At 41.6% G+C, this 14,840-nt stretch overlaps 1 protein-coding gene and 2 long non-coding RNA genes across 3 annotated transcripts in view; 1 reads left to right on the plus strand and 2 right to left on the minus strand.

The window, feature by feature from the left end:
• Positions 1 to 6,696: 6,696 nt before the first annotated feature.
• On the minus strand, positions 6,697 to 7,584 carry LOC147010790 (uncharacterized). Its single transcript, XR_015052606.1, has 3 exons — positions 7,436 to 7,584; positions 7,128 to 7,293; positions 6,697 to 6,934 (listed from the first exon to the last, which is right to left on the minus strand). It is a non-coding gene; the product is annotated as an uncharacterized LOC147010790 (long non-coding RNA).
• A 788-nt stretch (positions 7,585 to 8,372) lies between these two features.
• PPM1D (protein phosphatase, Mg2+/Mn2+ dependent 1D) overlaps positions 8,373 to 14,840 on the plus strand; it is a 79,382-nt gene continuing 72,914 nt past the window's right edge. The window contains exon 1 of the mRNA XM_085860262.1: positions 8,373 to 8,477. Within this exon, the coding sequence (XP_085716388.1) occupies positions 8,387 to 8,477 (91 nt within the window). The 5' untranslated portion in view covers positions 8,373 to 8,386. The remainder of the gene's footprint in view (positions 8,478 to 14,840) is intronic.
• LOC147010792 (uncharacterized) overlaps positions 13,665 to 14,840 on the minus strand; it is a 26,756-nt gene continuing 25,580 nt past the window's right edge. Inside the window, exon 3 of the long non-coding RNA XR_015052508.1 lies at positions 13,665 to 14,262. This is a non-coding gene — a long non-coding RNA (uncharacterized LOC147010792). The remainder of the gene's footprint in view (positions 14,263 to 14,840) is intronic.

Consider the following 14,840-nt stretch of genomic DNA (forward strand, 5'->3'; position numbering starts at 1 on the left):
TGGTGGTAAAGATGGGTGGGATGATTGGGCAACGACAGCAGAAGTTGTGAGGGAGATAGCTAGGAAGGTACTTGGTGTGACATCTGGACAGAGGAAGGAAGATAAGGAGACTTGGTGGTGGAATGAGGAAGTACAAGAAAGTATAAGGAAGAAGGGGTTGGTGAAAAAGAAGTGGGATAGTCAGAGAGATGAACAAAGTAGGCAGGAGTACAAGGAGTGGCGTCGAAAGGCAAAAAGAGAGGTGGCAAAGGCCAAGGAAAAGGCATATGACGAGCTGTAAGAGAAGTTGGATACAAAAGAAGGGGAAAAGGATTTATACCGATTGGCAAGACAGAGGGACCGAGCTGGGAAGGATGTGCTGCAGGTTAGGGTGATAAAGGATGCAAATGGGAATGTGCTGACGAGCAAGGAGAGTGTGTTGAGAAGGTGGATGGAGTACTTTGAGGAGCTGATGAATGAAGAAAATGAGAGAGAGAAGGTTGGAAGAGGTGGAGATAGTGAATCTGGAAGTGGGATGGATCAGTCAGGATGAAGTGAGGACTGCTATGAAGAAGATGAAGAGTGGAAAGGCGGTTGGCCAAGATGGTATACCAGTGGAGGCATGGAAGTGCTTAGGAGAGATGGCAGTGGGGTTGTTAACCAGATTGTTTAATAAAGTCTTGGAAAGTGAGAGGATGCCGGAGGAGTGGAGATTAAGTGTACTGGTTCCGATTTTCAAGAATAAGGGTGATGTGCAGAGCTGTGGAAATTACAGAGGGATAAAGTTGTTAAGCCACACCATGAAGTTGTGGGAAAGAGTAGTGGAAGCTAGGTTGAGAGGAGAGGTGATGATCTGTGAGCAGCAATATGGGTTTATACCAGGAAAGAGCACCACTGATGCGATGTTTGCTTTGAGAATGTTGATGCAGAAGTATAGGGAAGGCCAGAAAGAGTTACATTGTGTGTTTGTGGATTTAGAGAAAGCTTATGATGGGGTGCCAAGAGAGGAGTTGTGGTATTGTATGAGGAAGTCGGGAGTGTTGGAGAAGTATGTGAGGATCGTGCAGGATATGTATGAGGACAGTGTGACAGCGGTGAGGTATGCGGTAGGAATGACAGACCGGTTTAACGTTAAAGTGGGATTGCACCAAGGATCGACTCTGAGCCCTTTCCTGTTTGCAATGGTGATGGACAGGTTGATGGATGAGATCAGACTGGAGTCTCCATGGACTATGATGTTCGTGGATGACATCATGATCTGTAGGGAGAGTAGGGAGCAGGCTGAAGCGAGCCTTGAGAGGTGGAGGTACGCACTGGAGAGAAGGGGAATGATAGTCAGTCGGAGTAAGACGGAGTACATGTGCGTAAATGAGAGGAAGGGTGGTGGTATGGTGCAGTTGCAAGGAGTTGAGGTGGGGAAGGTGGATTGGTTTAAATACTTGGGATCAACTGTCCAAAGTAACGGAGAGTGTGGGAGAGAAGTGAAAAAGAGAGTGCAGGCAGGATGGAGTGGGTGGAGAAGAGTTGCAGGAGTGATTTGTGACAGAAGGGTAGCTGCAAGAGTGAAGGGGAAAGTATATAAGATGGTAGTGAGACCAGCTATGTTGTATGGTTTGGAGGCGGTGGTGATAACAATAAGACAGGAAGCAGAGCTGGAGGTGGCAGAGTTAAAGATGCTGCGATTCTCATTGGGAGTGACGAGGATGGATAGGATAAGAAATGAGTATATTAGAGGGACAGCACAGGTAGGACGGTTTGGAGACAAAGTGAGAGAGGCGAGATTGAGATGGTTTGGACATGTGCACAGGAGGGAAACGGAGTATATCGGGAGAAGGATGTTGAAGATGGAGCCGCCAGGCAGGAGGAGAAGAGGAAGGCCAAAGAAGAGGTTCATGGATGCGGTGAGGGCGGACATGCGGGTGGTTGGAGTGTCAATGGAAGATGTGGAGGATAGAATGAAATGGAGACCGTTGATCCGCTGTGGCGACCCCTAATGGGAGCTCGCCGAAAGTGGAAGAAGAAGATACATATATATATATATATATATATATATATATATATATATATATATATATATATATATATATATATATATATATATTACACGATGATATACCAATGGTAATGCAGTGCAAGATCACAAAGTGTGAACTTACCACTGAGATAGATTGAAGCCTTGGATCGAAGATAGGTAAGTCTGGCTGAGCCAGGCCTCTTGGAAAATGTAACCTTTCCATACATTGCTTTTGTTTCCATCCACTGCTTACATTTAAAAGGCCTTCCTTTGTTCCTGTTAACACCATACACAAACATTGACCGATCGAATCAATCCTCTCATACAGTGAGGAAAGTAGGGTGATAATACTTATACCAGTTAAGACGAAAGCAATCTTCACAGACCCGTTATGCATAACTCTACCCAAAAGGAGGATGAGTTTGCAAAGCTCATGAGGCCTTGCAACGTTTACATCAAAGCCAACACTCGATGATCTTTTCAAATTAAAATGGTGCCATGATTACAGGCAGTGCCTACTGTGTGTCACCACATAACATGAAGGCTCCTTTGAGCAAATGGATCATTTGCATCATAACACATCAGACGTGACGTCGGACTGGAGTGATCGACCAATCCATGAAAAGAGAATCAGATGTGAGAAAGCTTCAAACGAACTGAATCCCCAAATACTGAGATCTCTCTCCTTAGAAATTCATAACAATAACCCCCAAATGGGGAAGTGTGCAGGTCAACGTTTAAGCATCAGTCTTCGATAAGGGTTCTGCCTGAAGACTTCATCAGCAAGAGAGAAAGAAAGAGACATCATAATAGATTAATAATAACAGCCCCAAAGGAAAAGTGTACAAGTCTGCTATTTAAGCCTCAGCATTGGCATGCTCGACTTGTTTGGCATTCCCAACCTTTGTGCATAGCTGTGATTCTGGCATCTTGAGGTTAGAATCCAAAATCGTGTGTCGATTTTGAAGTGAACACACTAATGTACTTGTCTGGCGTGGAATATATGCACATGCTCTTTTGTAAGCCTTAAAACACTCGATGGAAGCACGTTTTGGAGTCTGGGCCTTATCAGGAAGATGAACAAGCTTTAAAAATACTTGCCTACATGTGTCTGGTGTGTACTGCCACCTACGAGTTATAACATGAAGGGTACTTGGCACAAATGCATGATTTACGTTACCCAAGACATTACCAATGACGTCAGACTGGATTGACCAATCAATAAAAAGATAAATCAGACAGGAGTAATCTCAACCGGAGTAAATCCAGTGATCCGAAGAGAGATCTCAGCACAAATTACCGTAGACAACAACCCCGATGAAGACGTCCTTCACTGAGTAGGACCATGGACGAATCCTGATAAAGGACATTATGCAATAATCACGAAGTGATTGTGTCATCGTGACCCTTAGACAACAGTGGAGAGAGAAAGACCGACATTAATAAATACAAACACCCTACCTACCTACTTGCCTACCTGAGGTGACCCTTAGCTCACCACATACTTTCATTGAAAATGCAATGAAAGGCAATAACTCATGCTCTTCGAGAAGTTGTGGCAGTAAAGTTATTTTTAAATATTTCTTTTTTTCTCTCTTGAGGGCATTGTTAGCACGTGACTCAGGCAACAATACCGTGTAGCAGCGGCCGCAGCTGATAACGGCTCTTGGCGTGTTCCATACACATGCCGTATTACAGGTATTAGAGGCTAGCTGAGATGCACACTTACCGTGGTTCACTTAAATCAATGTTAAGTGTTGTGGTTTCAGCGCAACGCTTTCCAATTGGACCCGGATTAGTAAACATATTCTCCAGATCAATCACAGCCTCTCCACATCATCGATAAGAGGAATCATGTGGTCTCTCTGATGCAGATTTTGGCCGCAGCCGGGGAGGATCAACGTGTAGCGGCGCCAAGAGCGGGGCGAAGAATCAATTTACACGGGAAGAATGTCACCAGTGTGTTTTTCGAAAGACAGAAAGAGATCCACATGGGTAGGTAGCATGAACCACGACCCGAAAAGAGGTGGCGTACAATGGTAACGCGACTTTGTGATAGTTTACATCAACTCCAAAGACAGATTTGTAGTCTCTAACATCAAATAATGACAGTTGTAAAAAATTTATTACATCCCAACGCTATCACGATGAAAATGAAGGGTTCTCATCGAACTCAGGCTCCACACTTACAAGGAAGGCACACAACCTTATGTACTTTCTTTGTTGGAGGAAAGTGAAACGAAACCCAAAACACAGGAACAGTTTTCTTTTTTAAATAAGAAGGGGCCAAAAACATGGAACGACTTGGCATTCAATTCAATTATTAGATTCAACTTCATAACATGTTGGCCATGCTGTTGGACACCTGAGGTCAGGCTGCACCCTACTAAGCTACCATCCAGGCCCACAAGTTGAGAGTGGCTGCACATTGATTTTAGACAACACTGAACCCTGAAGAGAAAGAGATGTTCGTTCCTTTAGAGAGCCTTTACACTTGAAATGAATATAAATAAATAAATAAATAAACAAACAAAAAGGCCTTTATAAAAGCATCACTTAAAGAAATGCTTTTCAGTTCCTGTCCTACACTCTCCCCATGGAAACAATGAAAGACTGCCTTTGGACGTCGATGCTAGGCAGGCACGTCCGAGGTCTCTAAGCATGGGCCATCGATTTTGTCAAGTCCTCCGGCTTGTGTTGCCTCCGTGCCACGGAAGGGGGCAGGGCAAGGAAGCGGGCGTCTCAGGGTCATCGATCGCTCCTGGGTTTCCGATTCACCGGCAGCACCTGATTGACAGCCCGGCCAAAGGGTGATACAGGAGTCCCAACAGGAAGAAGATGCAGGTGAGATGGCATTGCTCGGTATATGTTATGAGGTGACACTATGGTGTGCCAATGATGCCCCGGTATGGTGTACTTTGATAAAACTCACCATAGTTGGCTGAAAGACAGTACAATACGAGTTCATGTTCTTTCGTTCATCATGCAAGGTGCCATGTAGGGGGGGGGGAGAGAGAGAGAGAGAGAGAGAGAGAGAGAGAGAGAGAGAGAGAGAGAGAGAGAGAGAGAGAGAGAGAGAGAGAGAGAGAGAGGAGAGTTGAGGAACACTCCAACTTTATTGGGGTCACTCAAACAGTGGCCTGTGGAACAAAAGACGCTTTTAGCACACAAACCCTGTCTGTTGTGGCTGCGGGCCATCTGATAGCATGAGCAGTGTTAGAGCAATGAAGAAACCGTCGCCTCTGTGGCTGGTCGGTCACTCAGTAAGGGACAGGAGCCATTTCTCTTCTGAAGGACTTTGTTTTCTGCCCTCTTCATGATCTGTACTCACAACCGACGTGGCATGCTGAAAGCAAAAGCTCACTTCTTTTTACTGATACATTAAAGATGCGTCTCAGGCCTGTTCTTGAGACCAAAGTGCGAGTGTCTGGTGACCATTTGGGCTTAAAATTAAATCGACTAACACCTGACTCCAAATATGATACTTGTCTTGAAGGGACACAAGCATATCTATCCATCTCTCTCCCTTTCTATCCTCCCCTTTTTCCCCACCCGACATCTTTCTTTCCCTCTGTCTCCCTCTCCCTCCTGGATTGTCAAAACCTCACCCACTTCAACTGCTGCTCTGGCTTTCCAACTCACCAATCACACAAACAGACTCTCACGGGAGCGCAATGAGGTCTGGATGTGAAACTTGAATGTGAATTCGTTTTCCTGCTGAGACACACTCACAAATTCATTCAATCATTTCTTACTGAGAGCATCCTTCTTCTGCCAAGCCCAGAATTCCAGGCATTTTGGATTTGATAATTGCGCAAATGCTGGACAATAGCCGATACAAGGCATGACAAATAAAAGGAGGAACTTGCTATTCGTCCTTTTCGTCTAGAACAGGGGTTCCTAAACCCAGGGTCACAATCCGAACTTGAAAAGCCCCCCTCAAAATCCCAATTTTTGAGCGGGGTTTCACATCAAAAGCTTTTTCTCTGACAATTTTTGTATCGTAGGTACCTGTACCATTTGGGTCGCAAGGTGAATGTGATTTCAAATATTGGGTCGAGGATAAAAAAAATGTTGAGGGAACTACTGGTCTAGAAGATACCACAACATTATTATCCTGTGCACAAGAATGGCTACTGGATTCACAGCCGGCTTTATCAATCAAGGTGTCCTCTAAGATGCCGCACGTGCACGCAATGGCGTGCACAGGTAACCAGACCTTTTGACGTTTTTATAACATCTCGTAGGAAGAGACACCGTGAATCCCTGCCGTGTGATGTATTGATGGTTGTGGTTTTGCAGACAGATCTGCCACATCACCTTGTTAATGGAATTGCGAGCAGATGTGGTTACTGCCAAGACATGTGCATGTCATGTACACCAACCTGTAAACACGTTTGTATACAGTAGGATGAGGAAGCATGTTTACAAGCAAATGTTCCTAAAGTTACCGACACACATGCAGGTTTCAGTGGGGAGGGGGAGGGAGTCGAAAAGTTTCCCTTTTCAAAAGGTTTCAGAGTGAAAAACCATGACTTGTTGGAATGACGTAAGAAGTCACCAAACTTAGGGAAGCAATAACTCAACAAGAAAGGCACTTGGTAGAGCGCATAGCTACACCAGGCAGAATAGTTCATTTTGTATCCCACTGATAGGCCGGATCCAGATCCGAACCTGAACCAAAATGTAATCGGCTTGTTCTTGTCACCGACCAAACTCATCCACCAAGTTTTGTCATAATCTGTCCATAACGATTTTTGAGATATCGTGCTATATATCGTTTTTTGGCCCTATCTCTTAATGATGGAGACTCACTTTAAAAAGTATAGTATTCAGATCTTGATCCGGATCTTCACCAAAATCGAATCGTTTCATCCTTGTTGCACACCCAACTTGTCCACAAAGTTCCGTCCAAATCCATCCATAACTATTTGAGATATCCTGCTCACAGACAAGCAGACAGACAAACCAACAGGGATGAATTCATAACCTCTGTCCACCTTAGAAGGACCAATACAGGACTTTATTGTTTAAGGAATGGTGGGGGGGGGGGACTTTTGACCCCCGCCCTTCCCTGTACGGATCTCATATTTGTGACACAACGGATTCACAAATTCATGGTACATGTACGTACCCATCACTTTAGGGACGTGGGGAGGAGTTACAGGACCATCATCAGCTGCAGAACATCATGTAGCAAAAAGATTCCTCGAAGTGTTGTCCACAGAGCACGGAGTGAAATTTTCCATGGACGCATGCATGTACACACTCATGCACTGGAGCGTGCGCGCTTTGAAGTGCTGGGAAAAATGGGGAGGGGGTGGATGTTGTGGTGCTGGTGCGAGGCTGATGAGTTGGAATGTTTGGGGTAAGAGGAGTGAGGAGCGAGTGAGGGAATGCTCTGTAAGGAACAGCTCGTACATTCACGGCTTCAATACTCACATTGAAGAACTACGCACAAAGCCGGAGCGGAGCCGACTCAGAACCTCCATGGCGTGTGGACACAATGCATTAAAGACTCCTTTCTTCTGCTTTTCCCTTGAACGTGATCTCTCTCTCTCTCTCTCTCTCTCTCTCTCTCTCTCTCTCTCTCTCTCTCTCTCTCTCTCTCTCTCTCTCTCTCTCTCTCTCTCTCTCTCTCTCTCTCTCTCTCTCTCTCTCTCTCTCTCTCTCTCTCTCTCTCTCTCTCTCTCTCTCTCTCTCTCTCTCTCTCTCTCTCTCTCTCTCTCTCTCTCTCTCTCTCTCTCTCTCTCTCTCTCTCTCTCTCTCTCTCTCTCTCTCTCTCTCTCTCTCTCTCTCTCTCTCTCTCTCTCTCTCTCTCTCTCTCTCTCTCTCTCTCTCTCTCTCTCTCTCTCTCTCTCTCTCTCTCTCTCTCTCTCTCTCTCTCTCTCTCTCTCTCTCTCTCTCTCTCTCTCTCTCTCTCTCTCTCTCTCTCTCTCTCTCTCTCTCTCTCTCTCTCTCTCTCTCTCTCTCTCTCTCTCTCTCTCTCTCTCTCTCTCTCTCTCTCTCTCTCTCTCTCTCTCTCTCTCTCTCTCTCTCTCTCTCTCTCTCTCTCTCTCTCTCTCTCTCTCTCTCTCTCTCTCTCTCTCTCTCTCTCTCTCTCTCTCTCTCTCTCTCTCTCTCTCTCTCTCTCTCTCTCTCTCTCTCTCTCTCTCTCTCTCTCTCTCTCTCTCTCTCTCTCTCTCTCTCTCTCTCTCTCTCTCTCTCTCTCTCTCTCTCTCTCTCTCTCTCTCTCTCTCTCTCTCTCTCTCTCTCTCTCTCTCTCTCTCTCTCTCTCTCTCTCTCTCTCTCTCTCTCTCTCTCTCTCTCTCTCTCTCTCTCTCTCTATCATTTTTATTGCCTGTAGTCTCATAAAGTCTGCCTCTGTTCTTGGTGCCAAGCTCCTGCCTGAGGATGCCTTATCTCGTCCGCGTGTTCGCTCTCCGGCCGGGGCGACCTCCCTCTCATGTGTGGCCAATGCGCCGGGAACTTCGACATCGGCGAGGTGAGTCCGCGGGCAAACACCCTCAACCCCCCCCCTCCCCCCCCAAAAAACACCCTCCCTTACCCCCACCCGTCCCTCGCTCCGGTGAGTCGCGTCGAAGGCCGGACTCGGTTCATGTGTTGTCGCTTCCAAAACTCCAGTTCTGTAATTAATAAGCAATTCAAAGGGAATGGCGCGACCGGCCGCGTAATGTTTAACGGATGATAAATGCGGGAGCCTTGATGTGTGTGACACTGCTGGACTATGGGAGTTGGACTTGCGGGAGCCTCCTGGGTTACCGCTTTGCCCGGTGCTCGGGATAAAACGTGTCCTGGTTAACGAGCCCATTCTTCATGGCGATCGCAATCATCCCATTATCGCCGCCTCCAGATTCTAATCAATCAAAATTTGCGCCTTTTTAAAGGGCCCTCGAAGAGGCCAAAATTGAGATTCCTTTGAAAGAGTCCCAAAATTTGAGTTCCTTAAAAGTGAAACAAAGTTACATCCTTTAAAAGACTCTTAAAATGAAATCTTTAAAAGAGTCCCACATACTATACAGAATGATATTACGCGATACAATACTATATTTTATTATACGATACTATACTAATGTATACTAAACGAAACGAAACAGAACTATATTATACAATACCATACAGAATTATATTACACGACACTAGACTAGACTATACCTAAACTCGGTCGGTGATGGTTAGAGCATCCGCTATACTTTGTATATCCAGACTCGATCGGTGATGGTAAATTCAGGACGAGCCATTCCAAAGACTTTAAAATGGCATGTGCTGCTTCCTTGCTTGACGCTCAGGATTTAAAAAAGTAAAACATGGAAAAGCAATGCTGGGAGGCAAAGGCAAACCACCCATGCAGCATATAACCCTTTCCAAGAAACTGTTTTGGCAGCACCAACCCTCTGTAAAGAGTACATCACACACACAAATGTGTGTGTATATATATATATATATATATATATATATATATATATATATATATATATATATATATATATATATATATATATATATATATATAACGGGAGGAAATTAAATGAGTCACGGATGGATGTAGCTTCTGAACGATCTTTATGGCGACAAGCTTTCAGCCAAATAAGCTTTCTTCTTGGTCTTCCTCAATGAGAGTGAATGCTGTAGGCTTTCAGACTGGGTCTATGTATGAGGTATATATGCAATACACACTATATAATATATACTATACATATTGTGAACCCATTGTCACAGGCCTCAATGTCTGCCACACACGTCAGGATAAAGTGAAAATGGACTATAACGCTACAGGGTTATAATTACAGTCAGAATAAAGCATTGCCAATAGATCGTGCACGCAGTGAATTGTATTTTATTATCAATAGTAACTAATTATAACTTAGAAAAAGTACCAAGTTGGTCGACATTGAGGTTCAATTGCAAAAGCGTGCAAGTTATCTGAATGTTGCCACTGCTTGCTTTATGGACACTGTTATAGACAATAAACTGCAACGTTATACTCGCCCGTCTATGCGAAGAGATGCATTTTCGGCCTCACACAATAAATAATTTGTGAATCACCAACTGCACATCTCTCGTTGTTTAATTAACTCTATTGTTCTGTTTTAATTTTGTTTTCTAACGCCGGACGTGGTGCGACTTGTCTCCTCCGGCCAGAGAGTTGATAAATGTGACACTTTGGAACTGCAAGTGAACCACATACAAGACGTCCGGTCAGGGGGGACCACAGCCGGTTGTCCAGCGAGGTGGGGGGATGTTAGAGCCAGATTCGTTGACTCAGACACAAATCTGAAGCGACCCGGTAGACCCGATGAAGGACGAGCGCCCTCCGCAGGTCTTTGGGGTTTGTCGGCGTCCGGTCTCGCTTCTTACATGTTTGACGTTCGAGTGTCTGAACATCGTCGCAATGAAGAAATAGTCGAAAAATATAGGTATCCGCAGAAAGTGGAAGATTTTACTATTATTGTTAATATTATTTTTGTTATTATTATTATTGCTATTATTATGTTTTGTCATTACTATTTCATTTTTTAAAGAAAATCATTGAATAAGGAGCAATTATTGAAGATCATACATGTGTGGAGACTGTCGGCCTATGTCGAACTCAGAAACTAGTCTGAGTCACGACTGATAAAGACCAACAAACTCTGTACCAAGCGCTCAAGCCCATTACATAGATCCAATCTAAAAGCCTACGCCATCTGCATCTCGTACACTACTGTACAAAAGTGTATTCAGTGAATGCAAATGTACTGTACACTTGTGCATCTCAGGACACAAATGTGTACTGTACATGATGTAAACATAATTATAATGCACACATGTACATGATGTAAACATAATTATAATACACACATGTACAAGATGTAAACAAAATTATAATACACACATGCACATGATGTAAACATATTTATAATACACACATGCACATGATGTAAACATAATTATAATACACACATGCACATGATGTAAACATAATTATAATACACACATGTACAAGATGTAAACAAAATTATAATACACACATGCATATGATGTAAGCATATTTATAATACACACATGTATATGATGTAAACATATTTATCATACACCCATGTACATAATGTAAACATATTTATAATACACACATGTACATGATGTAAACATATTTATAATATACACACATGTACATAATAAAATGTAATTACTGCACGTAAGTAACTTTTTAATACCAGGTGTGCTGATATAATAGCAAGACTGCACAGTTGAACTACAGTATATGCCTCAATGTATAGTTGAACTGTATGCTGTACTGCGTATTTGACCATACACTGTACTGTACGTTTGAACACTATGATGTATTGTATTATTTTAATTATACCACACTGTATATTTGAATTTTATCAGGTAGTCTATTTGAACTTTATATCCTACTGTATTTTGAATGGTATACAATCCTGTATACCATTCTGTTTATTTTAACTGTATACCAAACTGTATGTCATACTGTATATTTGAACTACATACCATACTGTATATATTTTATCTCTATACCACACTGGATAATCTGACTGTATATCATGTCGTATATTTGAACTATATAATAAACTGTATATATTTTATCTCTACATCACACTGTATATTTCAACTATATACCATACTGTACATATTTTATTTCTATATCACACTGTATAATCTTACTGAATATCATACTCTATATTTGAACTATACACCATACTGTATATATTTTATCTCTGCACCACACTGTATAATCAAACTGAATATCATACTTTATATTTGAACAATATACCATACTGTATATATTTTATCTCGATACCACACTGTATAATCTAACTGCATATCAAACTCCATATTTGAACTATATACCAAACTGCATATATTTTATCTCGATATCACACTGTATAATCTAACTATATCATAATCTACATTTGAACAATATTCCAAATTGTATATATTTTATGTATATTTTAACTATATACCATACTGTATATATTTTATCTCTATACCAAACTGTATAATCAAATTGTATACCATACTGTATATATTAAGTACATGCCATACATCCACATTTACTGGATGCACTTTTAATTTCTCTATTACCCTGTATATATGAACGATATACCACACCATATAATTGAACTGTATAATCAAATTGCATAATCAAACTATATTGGAAGGGTATACCATAATGTATGTTTGAACTGTACACCATACTGTATATACAAAGTGCATCTCCTTCTGTATATTTGAACTGTATACAGACAATGCATGTTGTCTTAGCAAACAATTGAAGAATAATATTTATAAGGAGACGCCATATTTCTTATTCAAGGTAAATGATGCAGCGTGCACCACATACGAGGTGGGGTCGGTAAGTCCGTGGCCTGCCCCCTAAAAAAATTCCACCAACTGAGATGATCAGAAAACGGTTAATTTCCAATATTATTTTATTACAAAATTATTTTTTGTTTTGTTTCGTATTTTTACACCAACTCAACACTTTCATTGAAACAATTATGTTTCTTTTCCATGTTATTTTATTGTTTCTTTTCCACTTCTTTATTTGTGGTCGATGTAATGAAAGGAGGAAATCCACCCACGGTGACATATATACTATATGTATATATACTATATATATATATATATATATATATATATATATATATATATATATATATATATATATATATATATATATATATATATATATATTTCTCTGATCAATTTTAGATCCTCGTGGAGAATCTCAAAGTCTTACTCACGTTGTTGTTCTTCATCTTATTCTTGTGGACTTTTTTGTTTCACAGCCTACAGTTTTCATCGAAACTTCCTGAAACTTGGCATATAATATATATGTAAAAATACCCTGTGCAGACAGTAACCATCTCCGATTTTGAAAATTCCTCCTAGAAAAAAGTTATGACGTCAAAATATCTCCGCTAATGGAAATCGCCTAAAAAATTATCTCCGAAACTAGGCAAGCTTTTTGAATTCTGTTTGCGGGAATCGAACAGGGCATTAGCAGAGATGAATTACCGCACATATGATACATCACTATGATGTCATTTCATTTTTATGACGTCATTCCTATTTTTTGACATTTTTGTTTCACAACCCAGAGTTTTCATTGGATCTTCGTGAAACTTGCCATGTATATGCAGAAAGCCCACGCACAGGCAGTAACCATCTCTGATTTTGGAAATTCTTCGTAGAAAAAAAAGTTGATGTCATAATATCGCTGCTAATGGAAATCGCCTATACCATTATCTCCGAAACCAGGCAAGCTGTTTGAATTTTGTTTGCGAGAATCAAGCTGGGCATTACCACAGATAATTTATCGCAAACCTCATACATCACAATGACGTCATATTCGTTTTTACGACGTCATCATTAAGGGGACGAGGATCTTAGCTCATTTGAGCTTATTTTCAACAATAGTGTCCCCATTATATAACATAATAATTGCTTGTTTGTATAATTTGAAGTGAAATTGAGGTTGTTTCATTTTGTTTTATTTTAGGTGTGTGGGAGACTCCTTACAGTACACGGTCCATGCACGTGCAACTTTGTCCTTTCCCCTGCTCCATCAAACCTGACCTTAGGCATGAACCTGACCATAATTATAACAGTGTAGAATTATAATTATAACTGTAAAAACACCTGGACAATGCGCTGCCCAGCGATCATTCTCTGACCTACGTGGTTTGTACTTCACTTTGTTTCAGTTACCATCACATCTTAAACGGAATTTATTACCCCTTCGTTATGCACTCACGTTATATACACAGCACAGTGTGAACAGGAAAGATAAACCTTGGTTCAGGCTCGTACAGGCAGAACAGAAAAGGTATACGAGTTCTAAAGCACATGTTTGGTCCACGTTTCAGTACCCGAACCCAGCTGTTCCCTTCCTCAAGATGAAACGTACATGCTTCCAAATAACTGTGCGAGTGTGGTAACTTTTACTGTGAGATACGTGTACAGGGTGTCTCATTTATATTTGACACATTTATTTCTGTAATAAAACAACGGTAGTCAAAGAAAACAATACATTTATAAAATTAAAGTGAAGTACAAACATGGGAGTTGTGTTGTAGTATACTCTAACCACATTATTACAGGTCTACCACTTAAAAATTACATCTTTTAAATGTCAATTTTAATTCATGCACTCCCTGCAACGAAGCAGAACAACACCACTTCTATACTTAAAGGAAAGTTCAGCAATTATAATTCGTGTTGGCACATCGTAATGGTCTTTCATTCAAATCTTCAAGGGTCACCTGTAAAAGATAAAAAATGAAATTACTCGAATTTATAGTTCTGCTCAGAAATATCAAATATAAATGTAACACTAACATATATATATATATATATATATATATATATATATATATATATATATATATATATATATATATATATATATATATATATATATTGTTACGGTGCCGGTGGTCGGCCGCGAACCGACCGCTCTGACAGAGCCGCAAGTCGAGTCGGCCTGACCGATCGCCCAGAATATAGATCACCGCCCGGATAACTCCGCGGCCGACGGGTCCTTGTGCAAGAACCGAAATACGCCAATGGGCAGACCACGTGGGGTAGGGTCGATTGCCAATCTTCAATTTACCTAAATACCCATGTGATCCAACTACCGGGGTATTCCACCCTCGACGGAACTCGTACGGAACAAGCCGCTTAAGCGAGCCTGCCCCGTGCGCGATTCTGAGCGGCTTAATCACCGAGAACCGTCGGTCCGATTGGCCCCCTTTTACGGCAAACCAACGGCTTTCTAACTCCCAACACAAGAAATGCTCAGTCAATGAAAGAATCGACGCGACGAGCTGAAAACATTTAA

Source organism: Eptatretus burgeri, chromosome 16, assembly GCF_056783735.1.
Source record: "Eptatretus burgeri isolate ZD-2024b chromosome 16, Ebu_testis_v1, whole genome shotgun sequence".
In the NCBI taxonomy this organism is placed as follows: domain Eukaryota; kingdom Metazoa; phylum Chordata; class Myxini; order Myxiniformes; family Myxinidae; genus Eptatretus; species Eptatretus burgeri.